The 14,538-nt window shown below is 53.2% G+C and overlaps 6 protein-coding genes across 6 annotated transcripts; 2 read left to right on the forward strand and 4 right to left on the reverse strand.

Annotated features, from left to right (window-relative positions):
• Positions 1-6: 6 nt before the first annotated feature.
• LAESUDRAFT_729052 (general substrate transporter) lies at positions 7-3,334 on the reverse strand. Its single transcript, XM_040909563.1, has 16 exons — positions 3,230-3,334; positions 2,752-3,172; positions 2,658-2,700; positions 2,522-2,602; positions 2,061-2,243; positions 1,898-2,001; positions 1,765-1,812; positions 1,623-1,713; positions 1,287-1,567; positions 1,225-1,231; positions 878-1,165; positions 688-823; positions 561-638; positions 284-501; positions 86-229; positions 7-33 (listed from the first exon to the last, which is right to left on the reverse strand). The coding sequence occupies exons 2-14, from the start codon at positions 2,931-2,933 to the stop codon at positions 335-337; spliced, it is 1,689 nt and encodes a 562-aa protein (XP_040761220.1). The 5' UTR covers positions 2,934-3,172; positions 3,230-3,334; the 3' UTR covers positions 7-33; positions 86-229; positions 284-334.
• Positions 3,335-3,783: 449 nt separating this feature from the next.
• On the forward strand, positions 3,784-4,676 carry LAESUDRAFT_659563 (uncharacterized protein; the record flags this gene model as incomplete). The annotated part of the gene is made up of 2 exons (XM_040904816.1): positions 3,784-3,996; positions 4,062-4,676. The coding sequence occupies 2 exons, from the start codon at positions 3,784-3,786 to the stop codon at positions 4,674-4,676; spliced, it is 828 nt and encodes a 275-aa protein (XP_040761221.1).
• Positions 4,677-6,246: 1,570 nt separating this feature from the next.
• On the reverse strand, positions 6,247-9,042 carry LAESUDRAFT_751555 (uncharacterized protein; the record flags this gene model as incomplete). The annotated part of the gene is made up of 9 exons (XM_040911674.1): positions 6,247-6,822; positions 6,872-7,240; positions 7,292-7,310; positions 7,434-7,561; positions 7,583-7,786; positions 8,090-8,284; positions 8,390-8,505; positions 8,837-8,934; positions 8,995-9,042. 9 exons carry the CDS (start codon positions 9,040-9,042, stop codon positions 6,323-6,325), a joined length of 1,677 nt encoding a protein of 558 aa, XP_040761222.1. The 3' UTR covers positions 6,247-6,322.
• A 991-nt stretch (positions 9,043-10,033) lies between these two features.
• Positions 10,034-10,766, forward strand: LAESUDRAFT_616689 (uncharacterized protein; the record flags this gene model as incomplete). Its single annotated transcript, XM_040903223.1, has 2 exons — positions 10,034-10,242; positions 10,322-10,766. Coding segments are annotated over 2 exons (654 nt in total), but the record flags the coding sequence as incomplete, so codon positions are not given.
• A 1,248-nt stretch (positions 10,767-12,014) lies between these two features.
• Positions 12,015-12,562, reverse strand: LAESUDRAFT_659606 (uncharacterized protein; the record flags this gene model as incomplete). Its single annotated transcript, XM_040904818.1, has 5 exons — positions 12,015-12,119; positions 12,182-12,265; positions 12,317-12,337; positions 12,395-12,431; positions 12,489-12,562. 5 exons carry the CDS (start codon positions 12,560-12,562, stop codon positions 12,015-12,017), a joined length of 321 nt encoding a protein of 106 aa, XP_040761224.1.
• A 944-nt stretch (positions 12,563-13,506) lies between these two features.
• Positions 13,507-14,410, reverse strand: LAESUDRAFT_659661 (uncharacterized protein; the record flags this gene model as incomplete). The annotated part of the gene is made up of 4 exons (XM_040904820.1): positions 13,507-14,019; positions 14,090-14,173; positions 14,226-14,246; positions 14,294-14,410. 4 exons carry the CDS (start codon positions 14,408-14,410, stop codon positions 13,507-13,509), a joined length of 735 nt encoding a protein of 244 aa, XP_040761225.1.
• Positions 14,411-14,538: the final 128 nt, after the last annotated feature.

The raw sequence follows: 14,538 nt of genomic DNA on the forward strand, positions 1-14,538 counted from the left end.
GCAAACGGCAGCATTTCAATTCCAGAGGTCCTGCTTCGATGAGTCCAGTCAGCTGTCAAGCCATGAGTCCATCAATGAGACACACGTGTTACGCAATTCGGAGAACGCTTGGTCATGTAGATAAGACAAGTCGTGCAAAACTATCCACACAACGCACTTCGTCCTACCAATCCATCCACATTTCATAAAGCATACAGGACGCGCGTGCGAATGCTCGTCGCATAAACGCCTACGTGCTTGTATGGTCATAACCAACGCACGCGACTTGTTGGATTCTCCGCACCTTGCAGCAGATCATCACTAATGGGGACGTTGAGCCACGGTCCCCACCTGTCTATTCTTTGAATGGGACATCCTCTACATTTTGAATGCGCTCCTCAGGACGGACGCCGAGAATTGCATCCGCCTCCGGGGTACCAGCCAGCGGCACGTCTTTCCTTAGCGAGACCGCCACTGGGGAGACTCCTTCAGTGTAAGCCAAGGCAAAAACGACATCCATGTCTGCGGTAGAATCAGCAACGAGCACAAGCTGTATCAAAGAAAAGGTGGAAGGTTCCTACCTTCCAAAGAGCGTCCAACCGTCTCAGGGAAGAAAACGTATATGACCGGGACGATGGCGGCGTTGAGAGATGCAAAGACTGGTGCAGTAAATGAATTATAAGCTCGGGCGATGATTTCATAACGTACCGATATAGGTTCGCCAGCCGATATTGTGGAAGGAAGGGCTCGTGATCATAACCACCACAAAGTTGAACGTCCAAACAGACGCCGTACTAAAGGCATTAGCAGGCGCTCGAATGCGCAAACCGACAATCTCAGCGCACTGCAAGCGGCTTGTCAGACGAGAAAGACAGCGATGACGGCGGATTGTACCTACATACAGCCAAGTCATGCCCAGCCAACCGATCGCGAAAAAGGTGTTGAACACGAACATCAACACTGCCGACGCGATTTGACATCGTGAAGTGTTGATGCTGCCGAGTACAGCGAGGACGACCATCGTGATAGATTGCCCGGTGGTCGCAAATAGCATGAGTGGCCGACGACCAACACGGTCTATGAGGCCGACGGCGATGAAGCTCGCTAAGAAAAACTCAGTGCCGTTGGCGGCGGCCATAATGCGCGATTTCACATCGTTAAATCCAAGGCGTTGGAAGACGATCGTCTTCGGTGAGAGAATTTGTCATCGAGATCATCAGCAGCTGACGTTCAACAAGGACTCACAGCAAAGCTACACAAATCGAAGTGAGCAATTGTCGCGACGTCAAGTGGAGACAGAAGCTCACTATGTTATCATGTTCTGCCCGGAGATCTGCTGGAAGCACTGGCAAAGCACAGCAATGGATGTTCGCCGGAAGTTTTGCGAAGGGCCGTTCGTGAAGACCTCTTGGAGGGGCGACTTGTTCGACGGCCCGACATGAGACTCGACAGCGATAGCCTCACGGATACCATGATAGGTGAGCTGGACAGGCTCGCTTGTGTAAACCTTGTCTTCCAAAGCAGAGATCACTGCTAGCGCATCCGCATCGCGACCATGCTTTGCAAGCCACCGCGGAGATTCGGGTAGCTGTGCATGCGTGCAATGTTCAGTTCCCTTACGCATGGAGTTGAGAGCTTCCTACGAATGCGATGCCGACAATCATCATTGATGCCAGGACATTTTGTAGCGCAATGGGCACTCGCCATTGGGCGGATGAACCGGTCAGCCAGTAGCTGGAAAGACGTGAGCAATCTAGTATGCTCAAAGACCATTGATGCCCTCACAAGCCGAAGTCTATCCACTTATTCGTACGAAGGTTGCTCATCAGCACGCTTCGTCATGTATAATAACGATTACCCACATTACTATGAGCCCATCAGCAATGCGCACGATCATGGGGTGAGGACGGTCACTTACGAGGTCATCAGGCCGAGCGTGGACACTCCGCATTGCATTACCATGTAAGTACCTCTGCTCGCGGCAGGCGAGCACTCGGCCTGATATGACGGAACAGTAGATGTCTGCACAACAATCATCATTGTTTGGTCGCTTGCACTGAAACTGACCACAACACGCTCACGTTCAATCCGATGCCTAGGCCCGACACGATACGGGCGACGACCATCTGCGTGAAAGTGAACGACGTAGCCTGCAGTATCGCACCAATTATCACGATCACGCTGCCGAGGTAGATCGTCTTCCTCCTGCCAAGCTTATCGCCTAGCCACAAGTTTGACAAGGCGCCGAATAGACAGCCGATTTCCTATCGAGAGAGACGATAAGCAGTGCGGTCGAGGCCTCAATGCGTGTGAAAGAGATAGTGTCAAAGGAGTAGTACATATATTGGTTGTGCCAATTGCATTGTTATTGACATGCAGGAGCGCCGCCATAACGCTTCCATGGTATCAGCTGATGCTGGACTCCATACAGGCTCATCACCTGACGGAGTACTGTTTGCAAAGGTTCAAGGCACCAATAGCGCACAAAGAGCAAGCGGAGCAGCCAACACTGTCAGCTGAGACGTGTTCGTGAGACACCCACGTAAACCGCCACAATGAAGCTCTGCAAAGTAGCATGGTTGGAAGGGCCATCGTCCACCACCTGAGGAAACACCTTCTCGAACTGAAGAACGTATCAACACTGTGAGGCTGGGATCCCAGAAAGCATGTAACGGTACCTGGTTTGCAGTGAGCAGGGCAGACATTACGCCTTGGTCATAACTACGAAGCTATCGGCCGCCATGCTGAGGTTGAAACTGAAATGCTACGCACCCAAACAGAATGAAGTTGGTGCCCGACACAAAGGTGAGAGCCATTATCAGTCGACGTCCACGCAGAGCGGGTACAGCAGCGCGAATGTCGTCTCCCGAGTCCGAGCCATGGGAGTCCGAGCCTGTTTCATGCGTCTTTTCGGAGACAGTATGGTGCACACTCTGGCGCGAGGTCGTGGCCATGGTGCAGTGCGCGGCGCACCAATTAGAATTTGAGTGAGAGGAAGCGAGGCGAGCCACATTGTTCTCATAAGCTCTTGAGAGCTTTTATACTCCAGTAGGCAGGCTAGACAACGTTTGACAGGGCCGAATGCCAGATGTTGTGACAGCACCGTATCACGAGCGGTTGCGTGCTCGGAATCAAAGGTGCGCGAGGCATTGAAGTTGATCGCAGATCGTCCAATAAGGAGTTGATAGAAGACCTTTCGGAACAAGTTAGCATACAGCACCCAGAGAGCACGCGCATGAAAAGTGTGCACCTCACGGATCAGATGACGGAACCATTAACGACGGTTCGTTCCGAGTCCAAGCCCGGACTGGAGAGACCGGGTTGATATCAATGCTCGTGTGGCATATGAATGTCGTATTACGCATTTGTTACGGCTGGCAATCGCTGATGGTTCGTAGAAGTGAATTTTGCTCCTAAAATAAGCCATAGATACTATTAGTTTAGAAGTGCGTGGGGAGGTGGATGTCCGAGGACACATTGGAAAAGTTCCGATGCGTTTCAGCTGGCACATTGGGCAACAAACAAGCAGTTCTGGTGTTTGCAGAACATCACAACGATTGTAATGACAATTGATGGGATAATAGAAGACCTAAGCGAAGCAGCCAATGGGTTTCGAGCCATTTGTTTTTGATCAAGCTGATGATGATTTCGATCAATTGATGCGTGCTTTATTGCGCATCTGCTCGGCACATTCACCGTGCAATCAATGTTCATAAGCTCTGATCCAGGCCGTATATCTCCACTCTACCGTACACATCTCCGTCTCCTGCGTTTCAATCTTCTTTTTGCTGGTGAAAGCACATGATGGCGGACGGGGAGAAGCCACAAGCAAGCAGAGCTGATGTCCCTGCAACCTCGCCTCCGGTGCCTAGCCGTAGCTGGAGGCGTAGCGTGCAACCTGTCCTGACCATCATCTCCCATGGTACCGCGCCATTTATCAGCACATTCCTTCTCATCCATCTCTCCGCACCGATCCTTGCCAACCTCGGTGGCGAAGCGATGGCGAGTCAAGTCATGGTACGCGTCGCAAATCCCGCGTAAACTCCTCTTCAGCTGTGTGCCGAACCTCACTTTGTTTGCAGATGATCGGCAGAGAGCTCTATCAGACACGGCACGCTGAACCCATTTTGTATGCCGCTCTCGTAATTCACCCGCTAGCGAGCACTCTCCGACGCGTCCTCGCCCCCACCACAGCTGGGCCCGTCTCCCCCAAATCGAAGGGCTACCTTGAGCGTATCAAATCCTACCCGCGCAACCTCATCTCTCCGCTCTCTCTTCCCGCCTACGCTCTCGTGCTCCCACTTACCATACACACCCTCACACACCGCATCTACCCCTCCCTTCCCATCGCACCCATCTTCTCCCTCTCGCCTTCTGAACTCGACTTTTCCTATGTCCAGTACGTCTTGGACGCATATCCCTGGCGTTCGTGGCTCGGCTACGGGATGCTCGTAGGCTGCGTGGTGTGGCATGGGACCGAGGGCGTGCGTCTGATCTACAATTCGTACGAATGGGTCAGAGGAGGCGCGCAGACGTGGAGGAGAGAGCTGAGGAAGATGATCATCGTTACTGGGGCGGTGATGATCCCAGTTCTGTCGGGTTTGTGGGTGATGTCAAAGGAGCCACTGTTGATGCTCGGCGGAACAGCAGAACGGTGCCACGCAGCGTTAATACAGTCATTTGCGTATCGCTACTAAGTTTCAATCCCATGTCCCATTAGAGTTGGAAAATTTTCAAGATGCGGCATAGCGATGGAATTAGCAACTGTCACTGCAGATACGGTGCAATTCGTCATGGTACAGTCAAGGAGAGCGAAAGTACAGGTGTAATGCATACATGTATAGTACTATCAAATGTGTACTACCTTGTCACAAGAGGCGCGAATGGGCTGATTTTTATACAAGGTCATAATGAACAGCATTTCGAATATATAAGTGCAAATTGATCGTCATCGCAACGATATCCGGGGCCAACGTCCGTCGATTCGCCAACACGTCACGTGAGCGCATCCCATCGCTCCCCCCTCGCTCCGCCAGTCGCGCGTCGAGCTCCAGCAGCCAGCAGCCCGTCGCCGGTTCTTCCAGGCGAGTCCGAGTGCGCGGTATCGACATCCGCTACAACAGCGCAGGTGTCCTGTCAGAACACTCCACCATCATCTCCCGCACACACACGCCGTCCCCAATGCCCTCCGAACACGGCGACGACCACCCCGCTCCCCCTCCCTACCGTCGGGCCTCGCAGGTCCCCGAAGGCCAGCAGCCCGCCCCCATCGACCTCCTCGCGGCGATCAACGCCCTCCAGGCGCAGGTGGCCGGGCTGGGCCAGGCCGGGGTTGACCGACAAGCCGGGCCCCCGAAGACCACGCAAGAGCTGTTGCGCGCCCTGGCGCGGCGGCTGGTGACCGTCATCGAGGACGGAGGAGACCCCGGGGAGGTTGCCGACGAGATGGGCAACATCGCCGACCACATGGACCTGGGGCTCACCCTGGGCTCCGCGTGGGAAGCGCGCGCCGCCGAACCAAGCGCCGAGCAGCGGCAGGGCGCACGACCAGGACGAGCGGATGCGGCGAGTCATCCGGGAGGAGTTAGGCCGGGGCCGGAGAGGTGGCGCCCGGGCAGGAGCCGCTGGCCGAAGTGGCGCGGCAGGACGGGGCCGAGGCCGGGGGCGTGGTCGGCGCGGTGGCGCCGCGGCGGCAGGGCAACCTGTCGACACGTGCGCACGCTGCGGCCGAGTAGGCCCGCGAGTGTATGAAGGCTCAGAGAGAAAAGGGGGAAGACAAGGCGGAGACCAAAGGCAGGCCACCTGCGCCACACGGGCGTAAAAAGTAAAAAACGCGCAGCCACAGGCGTGAGTAAATTATGTAACGGCAGGCTGTACGCCAAGTATTCGGAACTCGGCTAAGATCCAACGCGGCTAAGATCCAACGCGGCTAAGATCCGCAAGTGTGACTTAAGTTAGCGACTTTTAGCCGGGAGAATTAGCTAGTATTCCCACAATTAGCGCAATATGCGACCGCGATGCATTGGGCCATCTGTAGTATCGTTACGAAACCGTGAGGGAGCATGTGTGCTCGCAAAACTGGATGGTGCAATACCGGACTGGCTGACGGCTGTTTTCGCGTCATACAATTAGGCGAAGATTCGGATGACAAGACTTCGGAGGAAACGGATTAAGAGTGGAGCACTAACACTTTAATATTTCTGTAGATCTCTTGGTGCATGGTCGACTCACTCAAGTTTGGCAGAAAACTTTCAAACAATTCGTAATCGGGAGCAGGGTGTATATTTCAACTAAATTGTACAAAAGACACATACAGGAAGTCATGACACCGAGGTATGGGAATCTATTCCGTTGCTTGGTGCTTCGCCCACTCCACGAGCATCATGACTAGATCTTTCGGCACCTTTTGGCCATTAATCTCGACGAAGTTGGCCGAGGGAGTAATCGTGGAAGACGAGGAAGCAGTAGGAGGGGAGACTGCGGAGAACTGGGTTGGATATGGAGCCGGAGGGATGGAGACGAAAGGTATCGTACCGATGGCAGCAGGGAAGGACCGCTTAGAGGGTCCCGCGCGTGACGAAAATGGGCCTGCTTGAGGTTTGGAGACCCCCTTGTCCTTCTTGACAGTGACAGGGGCTGAAGACGGCGAAGCCTTGGAGGTGGTCCCGTGCAGAGCATGGCGAGAACGACGTGAAGATGGAGCCTCGTCCTCAGCATCCGTGGGATTTACGCGCTTCGTACCACGAGTATTGAACGGCGTTTTCACGACAGGGGCCTTGGGCTCTGGCGCGTTGAAGGAAACCTTGACAAGGGAGCCGGTCGCATTCACTTCAGATGAGGGACCTAGAAAGCTGGTTACCGCGCAAGTTCGAAATAAGACAAGGTGACTTACCAATGATGGGAGTAGTGCCTAGCAGCGGCACGGCACGACGGGGGACATGACGGCCGGAGCGAAGTTCCTTGTACTCTTCCATCGTCGCCTTCAAATTCACGCCAGATTTATTAAGGGCGCGAATTTGGTCATCATATTCCTTGAACGCTCTACGGCTGTGGCTCAGTTCATCAAGTGAGGGTTCATCGGGGATCCGCCAGCCTCGTCTCTCATACAGTTCCCGCAGCGGAATCCAGCCGGTGGTATCATCGGGATTCGGAATGCCCTTGCGGCTCCAAAAACGGCGTTTGGTTTTTGCACGAGCGCGATGGGCTCTAACTCGGACATGTAGCAGCTCTTCATGGCGGCCACACCGAAGCAGGCGAGGCACTACAAAGTTTGGTCAGTAGAGAAGAGAACCTGTGGATAGGGAAAACGCACCTGGCAGCATCCTTGAGGCCTATTCCATAATGGGACATAATCAGGAGAGAGCGAGCGGTCACGGTAGGAGGGCGGCTCTGCAATGTTTGGAAGCCAGCAAGGATCAGGCCGTTCTTGAAGATCAGGCCGTTGGGATCTACACACTCGATGACGACATTGCGTAGACGAGCGTCGGTAATCTTGTGCCATCGGACGGCTCATTTGCGGGCTCTTCGGCTAAGCCGGTCAGCAGAGGAGCCACGGAAGGCACCGCAGTATGTAGTAACGCGCCTAAAGAACAAATATGCTTACTGGTAACGGCCTCAGGCTCTGAAGCAGGCTCGATCTCTTTCTCGCCCTCCAGCTCATCCACCAGTTCGTCTTTCTCCTTAGTATCCGCATCGTTGGCAGGCCCAGAGTCGGGAAACGTATCAGGTTCATCGGCTGGCTCCTCGAATGCTATAGGGGAACGGCGAACCAACCTCCGGCCTCGACGCTGAGGTCCGAAAGGTAATTCTTCGGGCTCAGAATCAGTCTATTCGACAGCATGAGCAAAAACAAAACAAGGAAAGAAGCTGGCGGCATACCGCGGTCAGGGCCGTTAACAACGAGTCCCTACGACCCTCAAACAAGAGCTTCGCTCCCCAAGTGAGTCATTCCGGAGTAACGACGCGGTCGGTGAGCTTCTGAATAGGTTTGAGGAACATCTCTAGCTGCCGGATACCTTCGACGGTTTCCTGTAGAGAATGCTGCGGTGGCGGCATTAGCGAAGGGATCACCACAGCATAGTTGGGCTCATCATGATGCCGAGAAGCTTACGGCCCAGGGATTCGAGCTCCGTAGGACTTGCCGCGAGGCTACGCCGGAATTGCTGGACATACGCCATCAAGGTTGAAGAAAGGGCCTCGGGACTGCGGGCAGCCGAGGGAGGGACACCGTGTAAAGCAGTCCGAGCGGCCATCATAGAGGAGTCAGAAGAAGGGGTATCGTCTAGATGGAGTGAGCTGGCAGGAGCTGGGAAACCAGAGACCGAACCTTTAACCCTGCGGACTTCAGACTTTCTTCTCCGCATACACCACTTTACCTGTTTCCTCTTTGGTCATTCGACCGTTACCTTACCGTGCTCCACTTCGCAAGATCCTTGGTCCACATCGTCCTCCCTCGCTGATCCCTCAGAGATAGACCAATAACGCTCTGCATACCATGCGGCGGCCCGTCCAATCGGAGATAATGTACTTGAAGGACAGATCGTAAAACATCGGTACGTGGATTATGGTATAAGCAGACGTATTAACAGACGTATTATGTAGCATCTCGATGTATCATAACCAAGACGTATGGAGTCGGGTCAGTCTCTATAACGATAGCTCGAAGACAGCACGTCATCGCATCGCACGTGCTTTTCAGATGTTCGGGTGCGCAGGACGCTTCAGCGCCGGCCTGTTCTGGCGACAAAATAAGATGAGCCTCTGACACCTCTCCCCGCTCCATTATGCCCCGACTCACATTGCAGGAAAGGCGAAGTTGCAAGCGAAAAGCCGGCAGCGTGGGGTCGTTTAGTTGTACCACCACTCGCCGGTTAGCACGCCGACATTCAGGTTGGAGAAGTACTGGAAAAGGCTCTCGGAGAAGTCCAAGCCGCCCTCCGGGCGTCCAGGCCGCCACTGAGACGGATGTGATTGCAATCAGCTGAAATAAAACGAGTCAAAGAGTTGGGCGCGCACCTCATCCATGATCATGGCGGTGGCAGTCTTGCCATTGAACGATATCATGATGCTCTTGCCGTATTCGCTGCCGCCATTATAGAGCCGGGTTCATGAGGTTAGCGGGCGATCCGCCATGCCTATGCTGATCTCACGGCGGACTCCAACGCGACGATCTACAGACCACCCGTCAGAACATTTGACAAGCCAAGTCAAATACCGGAACCACGCACGAAAATCAGTAGCGATGTTGTTCTGCCCGCAAGAGCCGCTGCACATTACTACTTCATGTGCCACAGAGGGCTACGGTCGGGAGGTAGGTGATTGAAGCAGACTAGTTAGTACTGTGGTACTTTAGATATTGAATAGTTGCTCATCATTGCCAGGTGAAACTCGTACATACAATATTTGGTGACATTACAGAGCAAGGAAGGCAGGTAAGCAGCCTGAAGCCTACACTGTGCATTATGGAGTCTAGCACCGTAGGTCCGATTACTTACGCAAAGCGAGGTCACTACGCCAACTTACACACCTTAAAACTCTGGGACCTCCTCTGTGACTTTCCACTCGAGTTGCCTGTCGTGGATACACAGGCCAGGGTAACTTTTGCGTCGCGTGAGCCATCCAGAGGACTCGGACTGGAGTTTCTTGCTGCTAAATTGTAAGAATCGCGCTATACTTGTCTGACACGCGTGTTAAGTGGCAATCAGCTTACTTTTCTTTAAATCCATTATTCTGGCATTTAAATGCGCACAAGGCATGCTGTGGGCGGGTGAAGGCAGGATGGCATAAGTAGGCTTGCCGTAGTGGAGGGGAGGGGAAGGTAGGCATCTCAGTAGATAAATTCAGTTTCTAAAGAAAGGACCAAATTGAATTTGTCATGCATATTTCATTGCCATAAATGGCATCATGTCTGAAGTCAGTGGTGTGACCACTGACCATCAGCTCGTCCCACTCACATCTATCAGCTAACGCCGCGATGTCCAAAGAAGATCAAGATACTAAGCAGACAAAGTCCTCATCGAGACCCGGCAAACATCCAGACGCGGAGACACCCATCAAGCGAGACGAGGAGTATTGGTACCTAGACGGTTCTATCGTTCTCGTTGCGGAGAATCACGCTTTCCGCGTATACCACGGATGGCCCGCGCAACATTCAGAGGTGTTTCTTGAGATCCTTCACCTGCCACAACCCGCCGTGGCGGAGAGCATCGACGGCTGTCCTGTCGTCCATCTCCCCGATCGGAGAAATGATATCCGTCATCTGTTGTGATTCCTATTCGATTATAATCAGTGAGTTGCACAATTCAGCACATTGACACCATCAATTTGAACGATGCCGTCAAAGGTATTACAAAATGGAAAAGCCGTTGGACTTCCGGGTCGTTTCATCCCTCATACGCACGGGGCACAAGTATCAATTCGATCACGTTGTCGCGGAGGGAGTCAGGCGTCTTAAGAGTGCCTATCCAGACAGCCATTCTGTGTGGCAAAGTTGGCACGATCGGACGGCTGCAGGTAACCGAAACATTGGGCGTACTCCAAAGCTGATGCTACACTCGAGAGAGGATTCTATCGGGGTTATAAATCTCGCCCATCTGGTTGGCGCTGAGTCAGTTCTTCCGGTGGCATTCTACGATTGCTGTACTTTGCTTGACAGTCGCATGCTTGTCGATGGAGTGGCCAACTCTGATGGCACAGTCGAGCGTCTCACCGCTGAAGATCTGGACAGATATCTCGAGGGAAGGGTGATTCTTACCGCTCGTGGTGGGGCCGCCATACATAGAATCTTCGACGCAGACGTTCTGTGTTGTAGCAGCAAAATCTGCAAAACCACCCTAGTTTCAATGATGGATAACCATTTCCGTCTTGATTCGGATCGGACAACAAAGTCTTCAAGAGCTTTGGAAAGCGCCTTCGCTGATACGTTGGAGATGGGCACGAACGATGGCTTCCTGGCCCTCAGTCGTACCGTAAATCATTTTGTCCCTTCTGCAGAGATGCTCTGTTGGGCAAAGAGATGCGGGAACGAAACGAAATATGGGTTAGCCTCAGTTCGATACTTCGCTTAGAGATAAAGAAATCTGAGGGGCTTCCGAGGACGATTAGTGATAGGATTATGCTGCTCTGTGAATGCTGTCACTCCAAGGTGAGCCCTATTTATGATATGTGAGGCATATGATGGTGAAGATCTCGACCGGGATTGTTTTCAGAGCATCTGAACTGAGAATTCTGGCGGCGATTCTACTGCATGCAGCATCTCTTCTGCATCTGCCCCCCTTGACTATCTCACCACGATCCACGTATAGCAATCAGGCGGATCCCGGCCTATCATATCATCACATATTTTGTTCCAGTCGCCACAGCTCACAGTTGAACGATGATTGAGCCTGCCATCATGCTCTTCCTCCGACTCATATCTCCCTTTTTGGGAGCTCTTCCGTTGCCGGTGTTAGCGAAGCATTCTATGTGCCGCCCTCCTCTATATTCTATCTTCCTCGTATTGTGCAACGTCGGTCATGACATGCACGTTCGGTACTCATATCGACGTCCGGTGAGAGTAGAAGAGATCTCCCCACGCCGCTAGTTTACTTCTCCGCATACGCCATTTTACCTTTACCTTTTTGTTCATCCGTTCGTTACTGCGCTCAAGTTCACAAGACCCCTTTTCACATCGTCCTCCCTTGCTTATCCCTCAGGTATGGACCGACACCGCTCTGCATACCGTGCGGCGGCCCGTTCAATCGGAGATAAGCAACTTAAAGAATAGATCGTTGGTATAAGCAGACGTATTATGTAACATCTCGATGTATCATAACTCGTATGGAGTCGGGTCAGTCTCTGTAACGATAGCTCGAAAACAGCACGTCATCGCATCACAGGTGCATTTCAAATGTTCGGGTGCGCAGGACGCTTCAGCGCCGGCCTGTACTGACGACCAAGTAAGATTAGCCTCCCGCATTTCCGTCACTCCTTTACGCACAGACTCACATTGCAGGAAAGGTGAAGTTGTACGCGGAAGGCCGGCAGCGTGGGGTCGTTTAGTTGTACCACCACTCGCCGGTTAGCACGCCGACGCCCAGGTCGGAGAAGTACTCGAAGAGGCCCTCGGAGAAGTCCAAGCCGCCCTCCGGGCATCCAGGGCACTGAGACCGACGTAATTGCAGTTAGCTGAGGTGAAGCGAGTCTCAGAGAGTTGGGTGCGCACCTCGTCCATGATCGTGGCAGTGGTAGTCTTGCCATTAAGGGAGATCGTGATGCTCTTGCCGCATTCGCTGCCGCCATTGTAGAGCTAGGTTCGTGGGGTCAGGCGACCATCCATGCCAATATTGAATGCACTCACAGCAGAATCCAATGCGACGATCTACAGAGAACCCGTCAGAACATTTGGCAAGCCGAGTCAGATACCGGGAGCACTCACAGAATCAGTAGGGACGTTGGTCTGCCCGCAAGAGCCGCTGCACATCCTGCATTACTACTTCATGCGACACGGAGGATCATCCAGCGCGACTCACAGTCCGACCTCGTAGTAGGTGAAACGCGCATCCGAATAGCTGCGCTTCTCAGGGCGCTGCACGGTGCGATTCATGTGCTTGCGGCTCCTGAGGTGTGCGTGCTGCTCATTGTGCTCAGAGGCGGCCGTAGCGAACGGCAGGACGAGCGAGGCGAGGGCGAATCCGAGGAGCGTAGAGGAGCGCATCGTGAGCAATTTGTACTGTTACGTCGGGCAAATATAACAGAGGACTGGTCAGACAACACAGAAACAGACACGTCCAGAGACCTGTGGTTGAAGGAACGTGGTAAAACAGAGCGAGCGTACGAGTCCTGTGGACGTGAAGGTAGGAGAGAACGAGCAGCTGGGCTGCAGCCGGCTCTGTACCCTCACCCTGGCGACGAGAAGCTTGGATGAGCTGGCAAGACATCATCGCCGCAGCGAGCTCGTCGCCGCCGCAGAAGGCTCATGTTTCAGCCCCTCGGATATGCGACCGAAGTCTTCGTTGATGATCGTGCGCGGCTGTATGCTTGCCGATCACGGCGCGCACTTCCTATTTAGGAAGGTCTTTAAGTTCGAATGTCGGGCTTCATTATAGGGTGGGTCGCATATCACAGTTCTGTTTCTTCACTCACTTTCTCCCGAGATAAATGAACAGATTGTCGTGCGGAGACTTGTCGTTGATCCCCGTAATGAAGACGGCGGTTTCAAGTCTCCGGTTGCCGAAATGCATGCCGCTCTCCTAGCCGAGGTTGTTACTTTCCATTTATACTAAAGTCCTTCTTTGCCCTTCTGTTTCACATCAACGGCCTCTTCTCGCCATATGTCAGAGATGAACGCTGTATCACCACGGTGTTGAGTCTGTTTGAACGAGCCATGCGATTGTCGTGACGTATACATTCCTACAACCTTGAGCCGTAAAAAGAACTAGTATGCCCCAGGAACCCCAGAAATACAAGACCAAGGTAAGCGTCGTCTTCCATAGTTGTCGTTGCCACAAAGCCAGGTCGAAATAGTGACAGCACCATGATACGACCAGCCTAGGTCCAGTTAGCCGCCTCGACGAGGCCGCTCAGCCCAACAATAGCGAGATTAAACTGGTTCAGGCTTCCTTGATCAAAGGATATGGTGTTGACTGGTGTCGCCGAGGGAGTCGGTCCAGCAGTGGTGCTGGATGGCGTAGATGTGCTGGAGAACGACGAGAACGTGGAATTTGGCGTGAAGGAGCTAAACGTCGAATTTGGCCAGAAGCTTGAGAAGGCGAGGTACGTCGAGTAGCTGGCGCTTGCGGTGTACGACGGTAGCGGAGGGCTATAAGTTGGGGTAGGTGGTGGTGGTGGTGTATATGTGGACGTGGGCTTGTAGACATAAGCCGATGAAGACCGCGACGATGATGTTGGCATGGGTGTAGGCGAAGGACTCCGGGAGTTGGAAGGTGAGGGTGCGCCGTTGCCAAAGTTCCAAGTACCATACAGAATGCCCTCAGCCTCATCCGCAAAGAAGTCGAAGAGCCCTCTAGACAGATCGAGGCCACCGTAGGGACAACCAGGGCACTAAAGCAGTGGGTATATGCGGTCAATTGGTCACGAATGTTCGTCGTCGCACGATGGTTCATCCACATACCTCATCCGTAATGGTGGCTTGTGTGCTTTTGTCGTTGTAATTGATAGTTATCGTTTGGTAGCAATGCGCACCACCATCCCATTGCTACAAATACCGTGAGTAGTTGCGAAAGGGACTTATCTGAACCATGTCTTACTTCAATGTTCAGTGCAACAATCTTTGATGCATCAGCAGGGCTCAGTATTTACGTTCAGGAGCACCCACGAAGTCACTATCGGTGTCCACCGATCCACATGCGTTCTGACCCGCATCGAAGAAGCTAAGCCTGGCATTGTCAAAGTCTAGGGAAGGATTGAGTCCACGCGCTTGTTCATAACTCATCGAGCGCCGTCGCCAAGCAGACATATGTTCCCTTTTCCTCATGTGGCCAGAATGCGGGTCGGCGAGAACAAGTTCAAAGAGAGACAGAGCAAGGACAGTCGGGATAAACGAGAGGACGCGCATCTTTG

The sequence above is a fragment of the Laetiporus sulphureus genome (genome assembly GCF_001632365.1).
Source record: "Laetiporus sulphureus 93-53 unplaced genomic scaffold LAESUscaffold_39, whole genome shotgun sequence".
In the NCBI taxonomy this organism is placed as follows: domain Eukaryota; kingdom Fungi; phylum Basidiomycota; class Agaricomycetes; order Polyporales; family Laetiporaceae; genus Laetiporus; species Laetiporus sulphureus.

Bases quoted from the DNA above. Each gene is read 5' to 3' on its own strand.
- LAESUDRAFT_729052 (XM_040909563.1), bottom strand. From the start codon at position 2,933: ATGGCCACGACCTCGCGCCAGAGTGTGCACCATACTGTCTCCGAAAAG. The intron at 1,813-1,897 runs GTAAGTGACCGT...TACATGACGAAG, and splicing joins ACGCTCGGCCTGATGACCTC to CGTGCTGATGAGCAACCTTC. The intron at 639-687 runs GTACGTTATGAA...TTACTGCACCAG, and splicing joins CGGCTGGCGAACCTATATCG to TCTTTGCATCTCTCAACGCC.